A 23893-nucleotide genomic window follows, 5' to 3' on the forward strand; every position below is an offset into this window, starting at 1 on the left:
CTGATTCTTCTCAGAAACGTAAGACCATTAATGCATAGAACGTTGTTGCTGATCCTGAAAAAGTTTGGGAACCTTGGGCCTTTGGGGGACACACAGAAACAAGAAGGGAGGTGAATGAGGAAGGGACACCCGTCATAAAGAAGTAGCTGTTCTTATGATCTTTTTTTACTGTAGAAATCTCACAGAAAGCTTTTCAGCAGCCAAATCCAGATTGATTATAAGATTTTTTTTTTTTTTTTCTTTTTGCGGTATGCGGGCCTCTCACTGTTGTGGCCTCTCCCGTTGCGGAGCACAGGCTCCGGATGCGCAGGCCCAGCGGCCATGGCTCACGGGCCCAGCCGCTCCGCGGCACATGGGATCCTCCCAGATCGGGGCACGAACCCGTATCCCCTGCATCGGCAGGCGGACTCTCAACCACTGCGCCACCAGGGAGGCCCTGATTATAAGATTTATTTATCTTTTTTTTTTTTTTTTTAGAAAGAAACAACATCAACAGGAGTTTAATAACATGTATACCTCCTGTATACAAGGGAAATACCCAGGAAAACTGAGTAACTCCTGTAAATAGTGTTTATGGTTGTGTTAATTATATTCAACTGTTATTAGTGCTTTTGTAATTTTATGTGTCCGTCTGCTTTAGATTTTATTTTTATCCTCTTCCCTACCACAATGCCAGATATTTGGAAAAACTCAGATGTATGTTGAATGAATTAATAATAGACCTCTTACATCAAAGTTATAAAACCACAAGAGCATTAGGAAAGTGACAGGCTCTAGCCAAGAGGCTAAGAGCCAAAGATCTCTGAGTTCTGTCCCAGCTCTGCCATTTATTTGTGGTTTTTTTTAAATTTACTTATTTATTTATTTGGTTGTGCTGGGTCTCAGTTGTGGCATGTGAACTCTTAGTTGCAGCATGCATGTGGGATGTAGTTCCTCGAGCAGGATTCGAACCCGGATCCCCTGCATTGGGAGCGTGGAATCTTAACTATTGCACCACCAGGGAAGCCCCTGCCATTTATTTGTAATATATCCTTGGGCAAATTGCGTAACCCCTCTGTGCTTCAGTGTTTTTTCGTTTGTTGGTTTGGGGAAAACCAACTTCATAGGATTATTGTGAGGATTAAATGCAACAGTACAAGTAGATCACTTAATATGTTGTTGGGAACATAACATGTTAAGCCCCATAATGAAGATACTGATAATAATAATAATGATGATGATTAACAAAGGCAAACCTATCCGGGGACTTCCCTGGTGGTGCAGTCGTTAAGAATCCACCTGCCAATGCAGGGGACACGGGTTCAATCCCTGGTCTGGGAAGGTCCCACATGCTGTGGAGCAACTAAGCCCGTGCACCACAACTACTGAGCCTGTCCTCTAGAGCCCGCGAGCCACAACTGCTGAGCCTGTGTGCCACAACTGCTGAAGCCCATATGCCTAGAGCCCGTGCTCCGCAACAAAAGAAGCCACTGCAATGAGAAGCCTGCCCATTGCAATGAAGAGTAGCCCCTGCTCACCGCAACTAGAGAAAGCCCGTGTGCAGCAACGAAGACCCAATGCAGCCAAAAAAATAAATTAAATAAATAAAAATTTTTTTTTTAAAGGCAAACCTATCAGTTAAAGGGTAACTTTTCATTAACTAAATAAGATTGTGGGATTTTTAAAAATATTTCCTACTTTATCTTTTAGGGAAAAGCAGTTGTTGGTTGTGGATATTTTCCAGTTAATAATGTATTAATTTGTTTACTTTGCCAGATGTCAGGGCAAAATTTTTTTTAATTCTTGAGTACAACAGGAAGGCTAAATTATATCTGTAAAAGTGCCCATGATATAGGCTAGAGAATCAGACTCAAGGAAGAGGGTATAAAAGGGGAAGTTGTAGGAGATAGAGACTGGAAAACACAAGGTGTATGTGGAAGGAGGGTGGGTGTATGAATGCTACTGGTAATTGCTTGGAGTGCCATTGATGAAAATGGGTTAGTTTCCCTAACCTTGCTTTCAGTTAAGGTGACAAAAACAGAACCCAAAAACTTTGCTTACATTTCTGTATGATTGCCAACTTTTGTTTAAATAAGTGGTATTTTTATCAACACCTCTTGAAAGATTTTGCAGCTTGATTTTAAGAATAGAATTGTTGGGCTTCCCTGGTGGCGCAGTGGTTGGGAGTCCACCTGCCGATGCAGGGGACACGGGTTCGTGCCCTGGTCTGGGAGGATCCCACGTGCTGTGGAGCGGCTGGGCCCGTGAGCCATGGCTGCTGAGCCTAGGCATCCGGAGCCTGTGCTCCGCAACGGGAGAGGCCACAACAGTGAGAGGCCCGTGTACCGCAAAAAAAAAAAAAAAAAAAAAAAGAATTGTTAAGTCAATCAGTAATTAGATAAAGAAAAATCACCCATTAGAAGCGGCAAATTTTAGAAGAGTCTCCAAGAAACAGTCATCATAGCCCTAAATGGTTGTTTCATCCATTGTTTTTCTTTGTAAAAGTTGTGTAAATTCTTTTTTTTTAAATAAATTTATTTATTTTTGGCTGCATTGGGTCTTCATTGCTGCTTGCGGATTTTTCTCTAGTTGCCGCGAGTAGGGGCTACTCTTTGTTGCGGTGCGCGGGCTTCTCATTGCGGTGGCTTCTCTTGTCGTGGAACACGGGCTCTAGGCGCGTGGGCTTCAGTAGTTACGGCTTGCGTGCTCAGTAGTTGTGGCTTGCAGGCTCTAGAGCACAGGCTCAGTAGTTGTGGCACTCGGGCTTAGTTGCTCCGCGGCATGCGGGATCTTCCTGGACCAGGGCTCAAACTCGTGTCCCCTGCATTAACAGGCAGAGATTGTTAACCACTGTGCCACCAGGGAAGTCCTAAATTCTTTAAAATAATGTATTTACTGTCATTTATTAGAAACACTTGGGTTATGCTTGAGTATATGTGGCTATGTTTTGTTGTCTGTGTAATTAGGTTCAGTAGACTGACAGAATTTTTCTCTTAAATGAAGAGTATAAATTATTAGACCACAGTGTTAACCTTGAGAGTTGTAGAAAGTAGACCCTTTATTTTATTCATTGAAACCCTATGCCTGGCTTCTTGAGCCATTATTTTCAAATTTTATTATTTCCTTTTTTAAAAACAGCCAATCTTTTTTTAGAATTATAATGTGCTACCTGTCATGTTAGTCATCTAGGGTTAGGAAAAGAATCTAAAGTAGATTAAACATTCACCATGAGATATTAATGAAATGATGATAGCAGTAGTAATTTTTCCTGAAATATTATTTTCAACCAATTTATGCCACTTTTGAGAGAAATAAAGCTGTGGCTTGATCCACAGGTTTTTATATGCTTGAAATCATTTCCCAAAAAAAAAGACAAAAAGAAGACTGGAATTCAGTCCAAGTAGTGTCTAATGCAAGTTTGCTTTATTTAGGGAACTGTGCCAGAGACTCCAGTGGTTTCAAAGTCTAATAAGACTCTCTTTGGGATTTGAGGAGTTTCTAGACAAACTGGCTATAGAAGAGGTATAGATGATAAGCTGTTTCTTGGTGGTTGTTGCCAGTAGGAGTCAAAGAAAGGAGAAAGAACGTCCAGATTTTATATTTGTTTCTTTTTGTTTATCTGAGAAGAGATGGGGAGGAAAGGTGATTCATGGAAGAAGTATCATTTGAGATGACCCTGAAAGTGTGTCATACCACATGTGATGTATTCAGTGACAAAAAAACTGAACCTGAATCTGATCAAGATTCTAGATCCAACTGCCAACTTGCAGGACGTATAAATAATTAGGGACATAGTCTAAATGATGTGGTGGAAAGACAATGATGTTTTTAGTTTGGCACATGTTGAACAGGAAGGTTTTCCATAGGTTCTGGTTTGCCTGAAACCTTTTTTTTTTTTTTTTTTTTTTTTGCCTGAAACCATTTATACCCGTTGTCCCAGCATAATTATTAAAAGTTCTTCCTTTCACGTTCAGAAGTTTTGTATTGTCACCCTCGGAACCAGAAATGCAGTTGGAAGTGTGATACAGAAACTAGGACTGGAAAGCCATTTTCATTTATTTCTGTGACATTTATTGGCCCAGGAGATACAGAGATAAGACACATGAGGAGGCTACAGTCCTATGGAGTAAGGAGACATGTTGATAGCGTAATAAGTGTTTTAATAGGTGTGGTGAAAACTTTGGAGAGCAGAGCTAATTTCCTGGCTAGGGGCAGGGGAGGGGTGGAGCAGTAGTCAGAATGGGCTTCCCAAATGTGTTGGTTAAAGATAAGTCAGGGTACACCAAGAGGGAAAAGGGAGCCATGCCTTTCCTTAAAATAGTACTGACATGTACAAATAGGATTAATGTTTAATGTAGGAATAACATTTACCAGTAGGAAAGTGTGGTGCAACACAGGCTGTGTGAGGCAGATGTGGAGAAAGATAAGACTGGGTCAGAAAGAAGTCAGTAACAGTGTTTGGGAATTCTCTGCATAGGGATGGACTGTGATAGCAGGGGGAATTTATAGAGAAAGAGAAGAACAATGGGAAGGACAAAGGAGCCAACAAAAGATCCAGTTGTCAAGAAGGAACCCGGCTGGTCAGAAGGAATGGCAAAGGGGTGAGAATCAACAGTAAGAGGCTGCTGCCAACAGTAAGAGGTGGTAGTTCATAGGCTACCACCTAGGACTATCTCACATGACTACACATATCCACAGCAAGAAAGTGGTCTTCCTCCACTGTGAAGGTTCTCATCCACCAAGCCTGCAACCAAACTACCAGACTTTCCAAAGGAATCGGTGATAGTAGTAGAAAGAGGATGGCACCCACCTGGCCAGCTGCTTCTGCTAGGTCACTTCTGTCAGTTGCTGAGGTAACAGATGTTATGGCTACATTAGCCTTCAACAAACATGCACATGCAAAATAGAACTCAGGCAGAAATGTTTTGATTTGGCCCTTTACCACGTGGTTTAGAGTATCTCACCCACATTTAAAGCAAAGGTCAGATTTTAAGTTAAATCTCCAGTCACTCTTCTGAAGAAATAGTGACACCAAATTTAATTTAGAGTATCACGTATTCTGTGTGCCATGACTGGTTCTTTAGTGGGTTATTGTGTGGTGTAGACCTTTTTATAGGATTTAGCCTTAGTCTGAGAAAAGCTGGTTCCTGGCCCAGACTATACACCAAGCACTTCTAAAGACATGATTTGTGTTAAAAGGAAAACAGATTCTACTAATCGTTTCACCTCATCATAGTTCCTAAAAAACATTTATTTCCATTTGACTTGCACATCTAAATAAAATGAGTATTTATTTAGCTCAATAAGGCTTTCATTTATCTTCCTTTTTTAAAAAATAATTTTATTTATTTATTTATTTATTGGCTGCATTGGGTCTTCTTTGCTGCACACGGGCTTTTCTCTCTAGTTGTGGCGAGCGGGGACTACTCTTCGTTGTGGTGCGCGGGCTTCTCATTGTGGTGGCTTCTCTTGTTGCGGAGCATGGGCTCTAGGGTACGCCGGCTTCAGTAGTTGTGGCTCATGGGCTCTAGAGTGCAGGCTCGGTAGTTGTGGCGCACAGGCTTAGTTGTTCTGCGGCATGTGGGATCTTCCCAGGCCAGGGCTCGAACCTGTGTCCCCTGCATTGTCAGGTGGATTCTTAACCACTTCGCCACCAGGGAAGCCCCAGCAGTGTAGGTTCTTGATCTCAGTAAGAAAATTGCTCTAGTGTCACAATGCAATATAGAATGCAGAAGGGGAAGATAGGTTAAGGATAAGAATATAGGGAGAAATGATTGCTCCAAGATGGCAGCATTAGGATTGGTAATTTCAAGAGACCTTTTTTAATTATGAAAAATTTCAAACACAAGAAAAATTGAAGAATGCCAAAAACTTCCATATGTGCCCATCACCTAGATTCAGCAGTTGTTAGTATTTTGCCATGTTTTCTTTATTTGTTTATGTATATATGTAGAAATTATTCTTTTGACTTTTTATTTTGATATAATTTCAGACTTACAGAAAAGTTGCAAGAATAGAACAAAGAACCTCATATACTCTTCATCCAGATTTTCCAACTGTTAAGATTTCACTCTATTTGCTGTTAACATTTTACCAAATTTGATTTATTCATCTCCCTTTCCCTCTTCCTTCCTCCTCCCTCTCTCTCCCTGAACCATTGAGAGTAAATTGCTGGCGTGATAACCTTGCTCCTAAATATTTTCATGTGTGTTTTCTGTTTCTCTTCCATAACTACTGTATAATTCTCAAAATCAGGAAATTAACTACAAGCTGATATATTACTATTATCAAATACACAGACCTTATTCATGTGTTGTCAGTTGTCTCAATAATGTCCTCAGAAAATCCTGAGTCATGCGTTGCATTCATCTGTCAAGTCTCTTTAGTCTCCTTTAATCTGGAACAGTTCCTCAGTTTTTCTTTGTGTTCCATGACATTGACATTTTTGAAGAACCATGGTCATTTTCTAAAATGTCCCTCAGTTTGGTTGTATCTAATGTTTCCTCGTATTTAGATTAAAGTTGTGCATCTTTGGCAGTAATATAACAGAAATAATTTGGGGCATCATATCAGGAGGCACCTGATGTTGAATTGTTCTCTCACTGATGATGTTAACTTTAAATATCCTGTTACTCCTCCAACATTTATCTTCTTAGCTTTGATGTCTCCTTATGATGATTGCCTGAATCATTTATTATAATCATAGTTGCCAAGTAGTGATTTCATAATTCTGTCATCCTTCTACATTTATTAGCAAGCTTTCTACAACATGGAAGAGTTTTCTCTTCCCTTCCCTTTCTTCTTTCCTTCCTTCCTTTCTTTTTCTATATCAGTGTGAATTCATGGATTCATGTTTTATTCAGTGGATTATCATCTGTCACTATCATTATTTATTTTGATACTCAAATTGTCTCATGTTTGGCCAGTGGGAGCCCCTTATGTCTTTTTGGACCCAATCATTCTTTGAGTCCTTTCTTACTTTCTGACACAAAAAAGATGTTCTACATTCATCTTGTACTTAGATTTAGTCCTGAAATCAGCCATTTCTCCACAGAGCCCTAGTTTTTTAAACTAGAGAATGGTATTTACAAACCAAGATCTGAGTATATGGTGTGTTCATTACTTCTAGGCCCACTTGAGTGGACAGAGTTAAGAAATAGATGTATGTATATTCATATCCATACATACATGTATGGCTATATTTACTGCCTCACATGTCTGTATCTATTTATTTTTATACATTCAGATCTATTAGAGTCTATTCTGTACATTCAGATCTTCTTCTAATTCGTACCTTACACCACAGAATTAATTGTCTTTCGTATTTCCATATCTGTAATTGTCTTTCCCGATAGTGAGAAACCTGGATGCCATTGTCTACAATTTATTAATTTTTTAAAACATTTTTAGAATATACAGAAAATAGTTTCAGAATTACTAACCAGTGCTTCTGTGAGAAAGAAGCCTATGTGTAGATTTGTTTTCTCTTGGTTATAAAGTTATTAACATGGAACAGTTGTTCTCAAGGTGGGGCAATTTTATACCCCCAGGGACATTGGGCAGTATATGGAAACATTTTTGGTTGTTACAACTGAGAGGCAGTGCTATTAGCATCTAGTGGGTTGAAACCAATGAACCTACTAAACACCCCGCGATCCACAGGCCAGCCCCAAAACAAAGAATTATTTAGCCCAAACTGTCAAAAATACTTAGAAAAAAACCCTAACATACAAGTAGGAAAATATCTACTGAAGGATATTATGTAGATATTTTTTGCCAGACCACTTGAAAGTAAGATAAAGGCATCATGATACTTGCAAATGATATTTACATATACTTTGCAAATGATGCAGCCAACAAGGGCTTAATTTCCAAAATATACAAATAGCTCATACAATTCAATAACAGAAAAACAACCCAATCAAAATATGGGCAGAAGACTTAAATAGACATTTCTCCAGAGAAGACATACACATGAAAAGATGCTCATCATCGCTAATTATTAGAGAAATGCAAATCAAAACTATACCTCACACCCATCAGAATGGCCATCATTAAAAAGTCTACAAATAATAAATACTGGAGAGGGTGTGGAGAAAAGAGAACCCTCTTACACTGTTGGTGGGAATGTAAATCGGTGCAGCCACAATGAAAAACAGTATGGAGGTTCCTCAAAAAACTAAAAATAGATTTGCCATATGATCCAGCAGTCCCACTCCTGGGCATATACCCAGTTAGAAAAGAGACATGCACCCCAATATTCATAGCAGCACTGTTTACAATAGCCAAGACATGGAAGCAATCTAAATGTCCATCAACAGATGAATGGATAAAGAAGATGTGGTATATATATACAATGGAGTATTACTCAGCCATAAAAAAAGAATGAAATAATGCCATTTGCAACAACATAGATGGACCTAGAGATTATCATACTAAGCAAAGTAAGTCAGAAAGAGAAAGACAGATACCATATGATATCACTTGTATGTGGGAATCTAAAATATGACACAAATGAACATATCTACGAAACAAACAGACTTACAGACATGGAGAGCAGACTTGTGGTTGCCATGGAGGAGGTGGGGTTGAGGAGAGAAGGACTGGGAGTTTGGGATTAGCAGATGCAAGCCATTATATTTAGGATGGATAAACAACAAGGTCCGGCCGTATAGCACATGGAACTATAATCAATATCCTGTGATAAACCATAATGGAAAAGAATAAGAAAAAGAATAAATGTATGTATAACTGAGTCACTTTGCTGTACAGCAGAAATTAACACAACATTGTAAATCAACTTTAAAAAAAAAAAAGATAAAGGCATCATGATACTTCCTGCTTTAATACTCCTAAGAATAAGGACGTTGTCCTACATAATGACAATTCCAGAGATGGGCAGCTAGAACCTTTGCAGACCCCAATGCATGATATTGAAAGCGAAGTTTTGTAGTTGCTGTGACAATGCACCTGCCACTGGAAAATCTCTCTCAATCTCTCTCTCTCTTTGCCTCCACCCTTACCATGACTGTTTGAAGGAAGAGTTGACAGACTGGCTAAAATAGATGAAACTAGAGTCAGATTTTTGACAGGGAGAAGTAAGATATGAGGATGAAAACATGTGTTTGTAATATTTAAGACCTGCAGTGATTACACTGTGAAATTTTATTCTTAATTCTTTTTTGACAGATTGAAGTTGTTATGCCTGAGTTGTTTGTAAACCAAAGTAGTAGTCAAATAGAATGTACTAGAAGAATATGGCCTACCTGATGATACATTCATTTCAGGCAGTGTTCAGTAGTAGAAAGTTCTAATACAATGAAAGATGATGAGCAGAGTGACTAGAGAGAAAAGAATTAGGGGAGGGAGCTTATTTGAGATGTCATGCTGGCTCTAATTTATTTTGATAAAATCACTTAGGTTACATCATTTAATAATTAAGCAGGGCTGGGCTTCCCTGGTGGCACAGAGGTTAAGAATTCACCTGCCAATGCAGGGGACACAGGTTCGAGCCCTGGTCCAGGAAGATCCCACATGCCACGGAGCAACTAAGCCCGTGCACCACAACTACTGAGCCTACACTCTAGAGCCCGCAAGCCACAAATATTGAGCCCGTGTACCACAACTACTGAAGCCCGCACACCTCAAGCCTGTGCTCCACAAGAAGAGGAGCCACCGCAATGAGAAGCCTGCACATGGCAACGAAGAGTAGCCTCCCCTTGCCAAAACCAGAGAAAAGCCTGCATGCAGCAACGAAGACCCAACGCAGCCAAAAATAAAATAACTGAAATAAAATAAATAAATTTCTTAAAAAATAATAATAATTAAGCAGGGCTTCCCTGGTGGCACAGTGGTTGAGAATCCGCCTTCCAGTTCAGGGGACACGGGTTTGAGCCCTGGTCCAGGAAGATCCCACATGCCGCGGAGCAACTAAGCTCGTGTACCACAACTACAGAGCCTGCGCTCTAGAGCCCACGAGCCATAACTACTGAGCCTGCACTCTAGAGCCCGCACACCTAGAGCCCATGCTTCACAAGAGAAGCCACCGCAACAAGAAGCCCGCGCACCGCAACGAAGAGTAGCCCCCGCTCGCCACAACTAGACAAAAGCCCACGCACAGCAACAAAGACCCAACACAGCCAAAAATAAATTAATTAATTAATTTTAAATAATAATGATAATTAAGCAAATATTTACTTGTTATGTATGTAGTGTTGAGGTAACAGTGATGATGAAGGGAGCACAGTGGAGCTTTCAGCTTAGTTTTTATTTTGTATTCCACAGCTGGGGAAATCATGCTAAAATATTTTTTCTTGAAGAAAAGTTTCTTTCTGTTTTTCCATTTCCAGTTAAGTTCCAAGTGAAAATTTTCTGACTTATGAAGAAATTTCAAAATTGATAAAGAAGAATAGCATTATAATCATACTACTAAATTTCAAACCTTGCATAAGTTCTACATAAGCCTTATATACGTGAAATATATAATTTAGCATATATTAGTATGTATGTTATATTACCATTGCCATGAATTACTAAAATAATTTAATCATATGTGTGTTCTTTCTCCAAGGTAAAATGACTAAAATGCTTAATACAATTTGCTTCTAAATTTTATTAAACTTAGTTGTGCTATGTTGTTAACTATGCATGTCCAAACATGAGAAAGATTGCTAATCTTTGGTTGTAGAGATTATGGTATGATACTAACTTTGCTTTTAAAATAAACATATTTTTGTCAGATGACTTGCAGGGTGCACAGTCAGAAACTGAGGCAAAACAAGAAATTCAGCATCTTCGGAAGGAATTGATTGAAGCCCAGGAACTAGCTAGAGCAAGTAAACAAAAATGCTTTGAACTTCAAGGTGAGATCAAGATTACTTTGATTCTTCAGGGGATGTGAAAGCAACAAGATATAACTGAATGGCCCCAAACTTCCAAGTCTAGAGGCATGGTTATCTTCTTTCAGATCTACAACTTTATTAGATATGTGATCTTGGGACATCACTTATGCTCTCTGAGCTTATGTTTCAGATCAGTAAAGTGAGGAGAGTTACAGTTGCACTACTTTCTTGTGAAGATTAAGAAAGGCCTGTACCAATGAAAGATCTTAAAAGTTAATTACACATTAAGTACAGCAAAAGGAAAAAACATAGAAATATAAATTTCTACATTTTAGTTATACCTAATATTAGCTACTCAGTATAAGATAAGGGAAATTTTTATTCCCTGCAGTTTTACAGTGGATTCTTCAGTAAGTGAGAGGAACCAGGCAAAGTTAAGGTATAGAATTTTCTAATGTCCCAACCGATAAGAGTCATAGGCCAGTTGGAGTCTGTGCTATTCCCTAGAGCTTACATTTCTATAGCGTTCACAGCAGCTACCTAGTTGCAGTCAATTAGTACCTTACAAAGTCTTAGAATCCTCATGTTCTCTAAAATGGCCTTCCTGACCAGGAGGAAGATTTGCATCCCACGGGGAACTGTGAACTTCCTGTCAGTAAGTACTTAACTATGTACTTGGCAGTGAACATGAGGATTTTAAGTCTGTTTTTCACATTTAAGCTCAAAATCCTGATTAACAACTATCAAGAATGCTTCTCAAGTAAAGAACAGCACATGTTATCTTGGCAATACAAGGTATAGACAGCTACTACTCGGTTGAATACATTTATTACTTACTACTGTTTTGTGCTCCTAAAAAAATCTTTAAACTACCTAACTGCTAACACTGATAACACTGCCTAACTTTTGTTTCCTTCAGTGAGGTTTAGGAGAGAATTTCTTAGAACCTTCCAGCTGCTCAATTCTGAATATTTTCATTAAATCACAAAATTAGATATACTGTGCTTTACTTTTAGCTCTTTTGGAAGAAGAAAGAAAAGCCTATCGAAATCAAGTTGAGGAATCCAGTAAACAAATACAGGTTCTTCAAGGTATGGAACACCCGAGGCTATTTGGGATTGTTGCTGTTTGTTTGTTTGTAGCAATTCAAAAGAAATGGAAAGTAAGAATGCAAAGGGTTCCCATTGTTCAAGGCTTTGGTTCTTCCCTAGAATCTGAGACTGTAACTGGGCTCTCTGTGGCCCCCTTTTTTTTTAAGGGAAGATTCCCTAGTACTCTAGTAGTACCTCCCACTTGGAGTGGGAAGAGGAAGATTGAAGATATGGATTTGGTGAGACTGTCATTTTCTGGGTTATGTAGTGACTTACTACAAAGGAGGCCTTCAGACAGGAAATCAGTTCGAGTAGCTCTGTGCATCAGCACTTTTAGCTTTTTAGTGATATTATTTCTAATGCTCATAGCACACTTGCACTGCAACAAAAATTATTTACCAAATGGAATAGAACAGTGGTCCCTGCACTCCCTTCATTGGTAAAGGCTGCTCTTCATATACACCATTTTGCTCTCTCTTTGTATGGCTATCACAGGGTCATTACAGAAATGACCCAAAAGACCCCTGCCTGTCAAGGGTTTTCTTCGAACCAGAGCTCCTGGTACTTTGAGGTTATAATTGTGAGATACTCCAGGAGATGTCTTTCCTGTGTCACTGTAAAATTCCTAAAGTAAAATTAATTTGCCTTCATTGTCAAAGAAGGAACCAATGTTATTTTAAAATTTTAGTTTGAGAGGTAGGGTAGGAAGAAGTTAAATAGACAAGTAATCTCTGTTGAGACGAAATGGGGAGTCATTATATAAGGCCTATGATATTTGCCCTAAAATATCCCAAAGAAAAACCAGTCTTTTGGGTTTTCTTATTTTTGAGTGGGACATGTGAGTTATTTAAAAAAATTGTATTATGGTCAAACAAGAATTTCTAGGGTAGGTTGTATATCTTTTTAAATTGAAAGCTCTTTACACTCTTAGAGTTTAATGCCATTATCCATTAGTTTATATAAATCTGATTTGAATCTATACTTCCATTCTGTATTGTGTATGGGCAATTATCCCTAAAAGTTCTATGATGTAGTGCTTCCTTTTGTCTTAAAGCTGTCTTACGTGGGCATCGAGTGCTCTCCAGTGCCAGCATGTATATTTCAGGATTTTATCCACAAGTCCATGGTCATGTTATCCATGGCCATTGTGTCTTTTCAGATTTTTGAATCTGTTACCTCTTAACGCTTCCCACAGACTTAAAAGGTCTAATATTTTCTTTAATGTTTATTTATTAGGCAACTTCTTCCTACGCAAGCCTTAAATCCTCTTAATTATTTTAATTATTCTTCTTTTCTACCTACGGAATTTTTATACCTCTAATTTTCTTGTGTTATTATAATCAAGACCAGTATTCTAGTTCTGAACCAAGTATGATTTTATACAAATTGTTTCCAGTTCAAGTCATGAGGGCAACAAGACCAGATCCTTAAAAAATATACCTCTTTCATTAGGCAATATTCATTAACTTTACTAATTCATTAATTCAACCAATAATTCTTGATTGTTTACTCTTCTAGTATTGGGGATAGCACGCATGGGATGTACAGTCTAGTGGAAAAGATGAATAAGCAAATAAGTATATAATGTGATGTCCAATAAGGGCAGAGTAAAGGGCTAGAGAATGACAGAGGGCTATTTTTAGATAAGCCATCAGAGAAAGCTTCTTTAAGGAATTGACATTTGAACAGAAAACTGAGTCAAGAACATCAAAGGTTTTACTAATGCTTACCCTCTGACCAAGCAATTCTATGTCTACAAATGCACCCTAAGGAAAAAAAAAAAAATCAAGATTGCGTGATAAGGTGTATTGTCTATAGTAATTAAAATCTGAACAGCCTCAAGTGTCTAAAATAAAGGATTAGTCAAAAAAGTTAGTATAGCTGGTTTTTGTTGTTGAAAAATATTCATCAGCAGCCGCATAGAGAACATTGTATTTATTACGATCCCTCCCTATTTTTGTATTTATATGTGTATAAATGCATAGAAAAAATCTAGGAGAGGAAGTACCAAATGTTAGAAACAATTTTCTCTGTGTGGGAGAAATAAAGATCGCTTTTGGGGTTTTTTCTCTTTGTGTTTTTGTATTTTGACATTTTCTGCATTAAACATGGATTGCTTGTACAGTTTAATCAAAAGCAACAAACAGCTCTGACAGCCTGGGCCATGCAGTAACTACAGTCCCATATGGGCTGTTCTTTTATTCCTGATTACTATGGACTAAGAAAATGATGAGTAAATATACTTTTGTAGCCCAACTGCAGAGGTTACACATCAATATTGAGAACCTCCGGGAGGAGAAGGACAGTGAAATCACAAGCACTCGAGATGAATTGCTTAGTGCCCGAGATGAAATTTTACTCCTTCATCAAGCAGCAGAAAAGGCTGCCTCTGAGCGGGACACTGACATTGCTTCTCTACAAGAAGAGCTTAAGAAAGTGCGAGCTGAGCTTGAGCGGTGGCGGAAAGCAGCATCTGAATATGAGAAAGAAATCATGAGTTTGCAAAATACTTTTCAGCTTCGATGTCAGCAATGTGAGGACCAGCAGAGAGAAGAAGCAACGAGGCTACAAGGTAAGAAATGTATTTTACATAAAGCTCTTAACTCTTGATAATGATAACTTTATAACTTGTACAAAATAACCATTCAGGCTAGTTTTGTCTTTGACAATGATTGGTTGTATAAATCAGTGTTTTTATATTGGGGCTATAAGCATTCTTCAGGTCTGTAAGCTCTACAATAAATTGAAAATCTTTACAATTTTACATTTTATTTAAATACTGTTAAAAATTATTTGTCTTATAAAAGTGAAGTGAGAAAAAAATATTACTGAAGTTCAGGGTGATGGGAACTTCCCTGAGGCGCCACTGCGAAGTAACAGGAATCAAAGAATAGCCATGTAAAATCTACGTGTTTAAGGGAAAAAATAGTTATGTTCCTATATTAACAAATGTGTTTTGGGACTATTTTAGGTGAACTAGAGAAGTTGAGAAAGGAATGGAATGTATTGGAAGCCGAATGCCGTTCTCTAAAAAAGGAAAATGTTTTGCTATCATCAGAATTGCAGCGGCAAGAAAAAGAATTGCACAAGTATGCAAGAACTCTTATTTAGGTTCAAAATATTTCTTTATCTTTAGATTTTCATCTAAATTTTAAGTTTAATTTTGATACTTAAATACCTTTTTGGAGGAAAATATTCAGCCAGACTCTTTTTGGCTATCTGGCAGGTTAACCACGCTAAATGAGTACTTCAGCACTTCTTTCTGCCATCACCTGCATGTCCTTTCCTTTCGGTGTACTCATGGAATATAGATTCACTAAATGCCCCTTCTCCCCGCCAACAGACAGCAAAAGATCTATGATTGAACTTGCCCTTTAAACTAAATGATAATAAATTTCAAATACAAGTTTGTTTTTCTTTCTTGCCAATGATCCCTTCTGTTTATAAGGGTGATCAGGAGATGATAAAGAATTGATACTGTTGAAAGATACAAAGTCAGCTTTTGAATTTCAAACAGGGTTATATAAAAAGTAATAATATATGAGATCAAAAATTTGCTAAAACCAATTAAATCTTTCTAACATCCATTACCTTACAGGCAAACCAATGAATGTAATAGATTCATTCCAGCAAATTTAGTGGAGTCCTATTTTCTCATCAACACTTGTTACATAGTTTAAAATTTATTTCTTCCTTAAAATTTTGATCCATTCCATGTTTTTTATTTAAACAATGTTTACATTCTAATTCAGATATGAAAGTAGTACGTGTTTATTATTGAAGCCATTCTTTAATCCATCTCCCTCCCCAGAGTACACCAAAAATGGGAGTCATTACTCTCTTGTTAGCCTTGTATTTATACTCCTGAAGAGCATTAAGATTAGCAAAAACTCAGTGACCAAGGTCAGTTCCCATAGAAAACAAGCTTTAGGGAAAAATGATAATGAAAGGACTAGATATATCAGAAAATAGTATTCCTTGTTATCTCTTATAAAAACAAAGGCAGGACTTCCCTGGTGGTCCAGTGGTTAAGACTTCACCTTCCAATGCAGGGGGTGTGAGTTTCATCCCTGGTCAGGGATCCCACATGCCTCTCGGCCAGAAAACCAAAACATAAAACAGAAGCAATATTGTAACAAATTCAATAAAGACTTTAAAAAATGCTCCACATCAAAAAAAAAATCTTAAAAAAAATGTTATTTAACCTCACTGGACCTCAATTTAAAAAAAAAGGGCAACTGTAATATTGGTTTTACATTTAAAAAATCAAGAACTAGTTGAAGGAGCAAGATGTGCTGACTTATTCTCTAAAACGCCTTACAACATCATATGGTCAATATCAGTATCTTTAAAGCATTTTTTTCTCTTCCAGTGTCATATCTTTCCATAGTCTTTTCTATGTGTATTACTTTTTGAATGTTTAAAGATAACTAATAATAAAGAACAAAACAAATGTTTGTTTTTTATGTAAAAGTTTGTAAAAGCAATTTCAAAATATGAAAAGGACAAAATAAAGGCCCAAAACACAAACAAACAAATAAATAAATAAATGGGTGGTCTCACACAGACACACACGCACACGTCTGTGTATATGTATGTACCAGCTGCTCATCTGTGTGACAGCACATGTGGGCAAATTGGTATAAAGTGTGTGTAAGATGATACAGACACTCAAGTCCTTCATATTTGGAATACATTTGGATCTGGTGAATCCATTTAGTTTGGTATTCTCTCAAGCAAGAAATACTGATATTTGATTACCAGTACTGATTATCTTAAATTATTCTTGTTTTGGAATTTTTCATACTTTAAAGATTCAGACTTGATCCTGTATTTTTGAGATATAATTAATTGGAATCTGGAAGATTGTTAAATGTTTTTTTTTTAATTACTTCAAATTTTGTTTAAGTATTGAAAAGCAATCCTACAAACTCCTCATGAGTTAGAAGCATATGGTTTAATAATATTAGGCCCCAGAAGGGTGGAATATTAGATCATTGGTCAAGTTATCTGTCTAAACTCACAAAAACTATTTAAGACATTAATTCTGTTTTTTAAACTTTTCTGATTTAATAGTTCTCTAAGTTAATTTGTTAAGCCTCCCCAGCATGTAAGTAGTATTTAGAAGCTAGTCTCCCTTTACAGTGTCTTACATGCCATATAGTTCCTAGCTATATTGCCCTGACAACATCACACTTACACCCTACGATCTGCCTAGCATCTAATCAGCATGGGATTTATACTCTATAGTACTTCAGTTACAATATTGAGTCTGAGTCTTATGATCCATCCTGAGAGGATGTCTTGAAAACCTTATCCTCCTTTAGCTATTTCTGTTGTAGATGGAGCCAAATTCTTTAAAACAGCTACAATATACAGGTCTTCTGTTCTTTGTTGTCCATGGTGTAGAAGGAATTGAACAAAGAATTTCTATTCCTGCTTATCAAGCTGTTTTCCTAGTGTGTAAATGGGACTTTTTTTTTTACATCAGGTTATAACAGCGATCATAGAATTTAAGATGGAAAACAGCCTCAGAAATTATTGAGTTCTGTCTTCTTGTTTGACAGTGGAGGGCACTGAGACTCTCCTTGTGTTATTTGTGTCTGTGCAAATGGTGCCTGGCACAGATCTTAGAGCTCAGGAAATGCTTACTCAGAGAATGAAATGGCACCAGTTAAGTGACTTGCTCAACATCCCACAACTAAATAGTGGCAGATCTGGGGTCTAGAACCCAGACTCCTGGTTCTTTGTCTTGTGCTTTCCCCCCCCAGTTTGGTGTCTTCTCATTTCAGTAGGTTTATCTTTACTTAAGTTGGAAGTGGCTCCTAAGCTTTAAGTTTCTGTCCGCCATCCTGTTTGTCAAGTACTTAAAGAAAATAGTTGGAATATGTGCTTTCTTTTCCTGTAGAAGACCTACACTGAGTCTTTTTATGATACAGTTAATATAATGTGATATGACAAAATATACAATTAGTCACCTTCTATTTTTACAATTTCAAACTTTGTGTGTATTTGATTATATGAAAATAGGATACAACTTTAAACTTTCATTGTTTTAGGGTTTTAATGCTTTTTACTTATTGAAAATATCATTCTTTTTTACACTTTTCTTTCCTCATCTAAAATCCACTCCATCCCTCCTCGTAAAATGTATAAGAAATTGGACTTCCTGCTGTGTCTGGTTTCTACATGAATAACTCGGTCAATATTTATGTTGCAGTTCTCAGAAGCAGAGTTTAGAGCTTACCAGTGATCTCAGCATCCTGCAGATGACTAGGAAAGAGCTTGAGAATCAAGTGGGATCCTTGAAAGAACAGCATCTTCGGGATTCAGCTGATTTAAAAACTCTTCTCAGTAAGGCTGAAAACCAAGCGAAGGATGTACAGAAAGAGGTAAAGCGAAAAGACATTATGAGCCCAATTATGGTTGGACTTAAAGCCAAAAGCAAATCAGATATTCATGCTAGTTAGAACTAAAGGGAAGTATTACCTGTCACAGAGTTGATACTGGGAGCATCTCTGCCTGGTGATTTCTAGCTGTGTATCATGATCCATATATAGAGAATTCATCAGTAAGGTTTGGTCTCAAAACTACAAATAAACAAAATTACGTTAAAAGTTTTTCTCTACCAGTTAGTTGACCTATATGAGAAGTCCTTTGTACCAGATTACTTGATTCACTGTTTATCTTTCAAAGACAGTATCATATTTAATTTAGAATACTTTTGGAAAGCTAACTGGGGCCACACCATAATGCTGTCTAAACCCCTCAGGTGACACTGGCCTGAAAAGTTGCTTATGAGAAAACTCAGCTCATACCCAGCCAGCCAAATACATGTTCTGTGACCATTTTCTTGGTGGCTTTAAAAAAAAAAATCATGTTTAAAATGGTGAGGGTTGATGTTGGAGCAGAGACCCCACCCAGGCTTTTCCTGAGCAGAACCTTGAAGTTGAGAGTGGGGCAATAAGAGCTGCGATCAGTCCTACTGGCCTTACACTATTCCCTGTATTGACTTCTGGCCGGCTTAGGGGATGGAGAAGGCTGATGCATTTTCATCTACCCGGCAGGGCTCACCCCAGTTGTAGACCCTCTTAAATGAAGGATTTGTTTTAAACAGAAGGAAGTTGAAGACAACTCTTTGTCTTAAATAACAAATTTTCCCAAAAGTGTTTTTAGAAGATCTGTTTAATCCATGTAGTTTTCCTTTGCACTTTTCTTTCCCTGTAGTATCCTGAACTTGGAAATGATTATTGTTCTTCTGTCTTCATGTTTGTTCCTAAAGAAAAAAACTGTAACATTTTTTATTCACATGTGGCCATATTGATTTTGTAATATGTTCATTTTTTATCTTCTTGCTAAGGATATGTATTTTGGGAGAAATCTCATTTTATTTGGTTGGAACACAAATTTTGTGCCAAAGTAAATATACTAGTATTTAATACTGTAAGCACTTTGTGTCCTTCCAGTCCACATGCCATAATTCTTTCAAAATCTGGGAAGAATGCTGTGGTCGGAAGATAATTCTGTTGTATGTTACTCTGAATGCGTTAGCCATTTTGTTGCATTATTTGTTTGCCTGTTTCTGGTCACTGAGCAATCAGTGCGAAATGCTTTAACTGTTCCCACAAATGGCAGTGGCATGTTGTCACAGCATCTAAATTGTTGGTAGCCTTTGGATTGCATTAAATGCAGCACATTTAAAAATATGTCTGATCTTGTCAGTATGTTTCTTTTCTATTTTCTTGTTCAATGTTTTCATTGTGAAATGAAGTGTAGTCACCATACCATGCTCCTTTATGATGTGAAATTGCTTTTCTTTCCATTTGTCCTGATGTCAACTATTGAATACTAGTCTGTAACTAAAACCTTCTTTAATAAGATTCTTATATCTGTGTAATCCACTGCAAATGAATTACTACCTTTTATTAATGCACATATATTCCCTTTCAACATTTCCCCTTTTTCTCCTTTCTCTCATAGAATCATACTTAATGTGTACAATATAATGATTATGTATCTTCAGCACTGTCACAGGTTAAAATATTACAAACTAAGCAAGCCCAGATATGATTATTTTTGTGAAGAAGAACCAAAGGTGCTGGTAATATTGTGTGGTATTTCCCTCTTAATCAGAACTGAGCTCCTTTCTCATCTCTGAGTTAGAAAGCAAGATGGAACAAAATGATATCCAAGGGAGGTGTGACACTAAGGCTACAGAAGGTGACCTCTGTTCTGACAATTAAATTTTATATGTGTGGCAGCTTCTGTTTAACATTTAAAAGAGAAAAAGTACATGAGAAAAGTAAAATTTAATCCTCAGTGTTAAGAGAAAAATAATGGTATACCATCTTTATATTTGACTTAAGAAAGCATCTATATATTTTGATTTAGTAGGAATATCTGTAATTTAAGAATTCATAAAACATTGAGCACACAAGTCCACCCTGCAAAGACTGACTCAGGAAAGTTGTTTGGCTTCACTATCTTGCCCTGGGGCCAGAGTCCTTCCCACCCACTCACAAGCTGAAGGTAAACAGCAGGATCTTCAGGACTAAGCTGCCTTCCTGTCATTCTCCACAAGTCCTGGAACGGAGAAATGATTAAGTGCTTTGGTATAAAGGGCAGGCTGGATGTAAGAATGGTGGAAAAGGAAAATAAGGGAAAATTTTGGTCAGCAAATCACGTTTCACTTTTTCTTTATTAGTCACTGTTAAGAATCATATCATTGAGAATTGATTATGTTCTAAGAGACTTAGTGCAGAGACTAGTCTAGGTACACTGAGTTTGCTTTGGCAACCTGCCGGTAACCTTTTGCCTTCTGGAAGGAAGTCCACAGACCCCACAAAAAAAGCTGTCATGAAGTCCATGAATCTTACTCCTTAGTTCATTCTCTGGCATACTACCCAGACTTGTTCTGGGAACGTTGTTAGGTAACAGAGAGTTCCTTTCATATTTTACCTCCCTCTCTGTACCCGTGTCTTTCTTCCCACTTTATGGTGAACTCGCTGCTGACCCTAACCCCCTGCCTCCACCACTTCTGATTGATGTTTTTATACATTTGCATCTGTAATATTTATCTTTGGAGTGCATAATGATGAGCTCCTGATTAATCACTCCAAGGTGTTTGGATTATTCAGAAGCACCATATAAATGTGTCCTTTATTGAGAAATTTCTAGGATACAGGCAGAAAGGAACTCTAGACTTTCCAGCCTCGTGGGCTGTGTTTAGGGAAGAGGAGGAATCTTTCTGGTATGCCAGACCTGTGGTATATTTATTTTATAATCAGCCCTTGTCTGTCTTTCTTCCTTCTAAAACCTTCAGAAATGGCAGAGTGGGGCAGTGGAGGCCGAGACAAAGGCACAGCCAGCAGCAGAACAGTCTTTGCTCTTTGACTGAGAGCCCAGCTTGCATGTAAGATGCAATATCTAGAAGTGAAACCAGTCTAGCATTCCTGCCTTCTGGGGCGTTTAAAGTAGGGGCAAACCATACTATGTTTTACATTAATCTCACCTGTGTTCAAGGGCTAGGTAGTCTGTCTGAAAGTCATATTATATACAGTGAACTGTTTTCCAGAGCAGGAAGTGGCATGTTTCACTATGGAAAAATATCAGAAACAGATTTTTTAAAATTATTTTTAATTGATGCTTATAAGTCTTAAATAGAGAGATAGAAATGTCCCAGTCATAGCGATTGGTGCCTTAGATATATTTCTTTGCTTCATTTGCGTAGAAATTCCTTATCCAGAACACCTTAATACCCAATGATGCTGGGTAAAGGGAGGCCTAATGAGAGTTAATACTTTTGACTTCAAGATTAAAATAGCTTGGCTGACATTACTTACCAGGATATAAACTCAGACTTCCTAACCTTGCCATTTAATTAGGCTATGGAGTTTTTCTTCACTTGCTTTTCTTTTGCTCAGATTGGAATTTTACTTTTCTCCTCTAATTCTCTTAGTGGAAAAAGTGACCCCTTATATTAGAAACAGATGACACGGTGGTGACTTCTCAATTTTTTTTAACACCAGGGCCACAAAATTGTTACATAGAATCAAGTGAACATTAAAGTCTTCTTATTATTAGCACAAGTGATTCTTATTCTCCTTATAACAAAAAGGCATGACTGTGGTGTTGCAGGTGACTAAACAGGGTCTGGTATATAAGCCTGACTAGACGCATAACTTCATACCCATTTTAAGTTGAGTCTGCACACTCTTTTTTCTTTGCCTTTAGTATGAAAAGACACAGACTGTACTCTCAGAACTGAAGTTGAAGTTTGAAATGACTGAGCAGGAAAAACAATCAATCACAGATGAGCTCAAACAATGTAAAGACAACCTGAAGCTGCTCCGAGAGAAAGGAAATAATGTAAGTCTTTGCAAACTTGGCTTAGCTTTGATTGAGAGGCAGGTGAGAGCCCTGAAATTGATTTTTCAGAGGACTTTATTACTGATTTGAGAAACTAAGACCTGTAGTACACGTGAACTAAGCTTTTCATTATGAAATTCCATGATGGAATCATTGGGCTGTCAGATTTTTGAGTAAGAATCTGCCCCTTTAACCTGTACACAAGAGCCTAAGGACTACCTGGAGGAAGAGCCTTGTTTGCAAAAAAATAATTTACCTAAGAACTGTCAGCTTTTCCCAAATGAATCTGAAGTTCTGTCACTAAGCCTTCATCTGGCTCTTGTTTTTCCCCCTCTGGGAAACAAAGCACTATACCACCAGGGACCCACTGAAGAAAGAGTAATACATGACGGTTCCTTAGCATTTGGCTGTATCAAAAAATGGAGACTTAATGATGGTTTTCATTTTGTACTAATAATGTTCTCACTAAGGCACATTTCTAAAAAGCTTAGTGTCTTCTGGGCCTCCTATAAATATTAGGAAGTATTTGGTGAGTTTCTCTAGGGGTGTGTGTGTGTGTGTGTGTGTGTGTGTGTGTGTGTGTGTGTGTGTGTGTGTGTGAAATTGGAACATTTTGGTATAAATTGAGTTTAATAATATTAATTTGTATTTTATTTGCTAGAGAGGCAGATGGTCTTTTAAAAGATGTTATACTAAATAAATGTTGTGTCATACGTTTTAGTGATCATTGCCTTTGTGGGCCCTAACTGATGGATGTTCAGTGTGGTTGATTGTGCTCTGACTTATTCCAAACCCCTGTCATGGCTTGGACACTGCAGTGGGCATGAGCCGCATACTTCCTATGGAGGAAGGCACTCTGCTTAACTTGCAGCACAAGTACAAAAGAGTAATGTTGCATGGCCATCCAGTTACACAGTCACACTCAGAATGCTTATGAGTTGTGTCCAACTGTTCTTTGCTAAAGAAAGTCCTAGTTTGTTTGTTTTTTTAATAAAGACTTGTTGCTTAGGTAGAAGCCTTTCAGAAATTTATGAATTGGGTATGGAGGCTTTATGATAAGCAAAAATGGATTGCATTTATTTTGAAAATGTCAATTACAGAACTCTTCTGAAATCAGATCATAATGGTTTGGTTACTTCTTTCTTTTGTGTTAATTCATATCTCTCTGATTATGGAATTTCAGTCTACCTTCTACTAAATTAACCTATGAAGACATCTAGGATAATCAGAATGGATCCCTCTATATGATTTAGAGCCTATTTGAAAGTAATGTTGCTATTATTATTTATAGTTATACAATTAATTTACTTTAAGGGTGGATTTCCTATTTTTACGACATTAGACTTATGGTAATGAAATATTACTCTGTAATAACACTCATTGTAGTAATTCCCTTCCAATTTAAAAAATTACTGGGAATTCCCTGACAGTCCAGTGGTTAGGATTCCACACTTCCACTGCAGGGGGCACAGGTTCAATCCCTGGCTGGGGAAGTAATATCCCACATGCTACGTGGTGCAGCCAAAAAAATAATAATAATAAAATTAAATTTAAAATTACTTATATTCATATAACATCACTGAAAGCCCTGAGATTCAGCTGCTTATCTTTATA

General features: G+C 37.5%; 1 protein-coding gene and 1 long non-coding RNA gene across 19 annotated transcripts in view; one reads left to right on the forward strand and one right to left on the reverse strand.

Annotated features, from left to right (window-relative positions):
• Nucleotides 1-23893, forward strand: part of SLMAP (sarcolemma associated protein) — a 145679-nt gene that overhangs the window by 119380 nt on the left and 2406 nt on the right. For all 15 annotated transcript variants that reach the window (XM_060109005.1, XM_060109013.1, XM_060109008.1 and 12 more), the window contains 6 exons: nt 10719-10841; nt 11837-11911; nt 14163-14483; nt 14883-15000; nt 18132-18303; nt 22145-22279. In XM_060109005.1, coding sequence (XP_059964988.1) covers nt 10719-10841; nt 11837-11911; nt 14163-14483; nt 14883-15000; nt 18132-18303; nt 22145-22279 — 944 coding nt within the window. The remainder of the gene's footprint in view (nt 1-10718; nt 10842-11836; nt 11912-14162; nt 14484-14882; nt 15001-18131; nt 18304-22144; nt 22280-23893) is intronic.
• LOC132496665 (uncharacterized) overlaps nt 2533-23893 on the reverse strand; it is a 35647-nt gene continuing 14286 nt past the window's right edge. Inside the window, exons 2-5 of one of the 4 annotated variants that reach the window (XR_009533512.1) lie at nt 18401-18501; nt 18159-18271; nt 8525-8677; nt 5244-5682 (exon numbers count right to left, since the gene is read on the reverse strand). This is a non-coding gene — a long non-coding RNA (uncharacterized LOC132496665). Of the gene's footprint in view, nt 2801-5243; nt 5683-8524; nt 8678-18158; nt 18272-18400; nt 18502-21422; nt 21507-23893 lie in introns of those variants that run through there. The other 3 variants (XR_009533513.1, XR_009533514.1, XR_009533511.1) reach the window with 3 other exon arrangements.

This window comes from Mesoplodon densirostris, chromosome 10 (genome assembly GCF_025265405.1).
Source record: "Mesoplodon densirostris isolate mMesDen1 chromosome 10, mMesDen1 primary haplotype, whole genome shotgun sequence".
Classification (NCBI taxonomy): domain Eukaryota; kingdom Metazoa; phylum Chordata; class Mammalia; order Artiodactyla; family Ziphiidae; genus Mesoplodon; species Mesoplodon densirostris.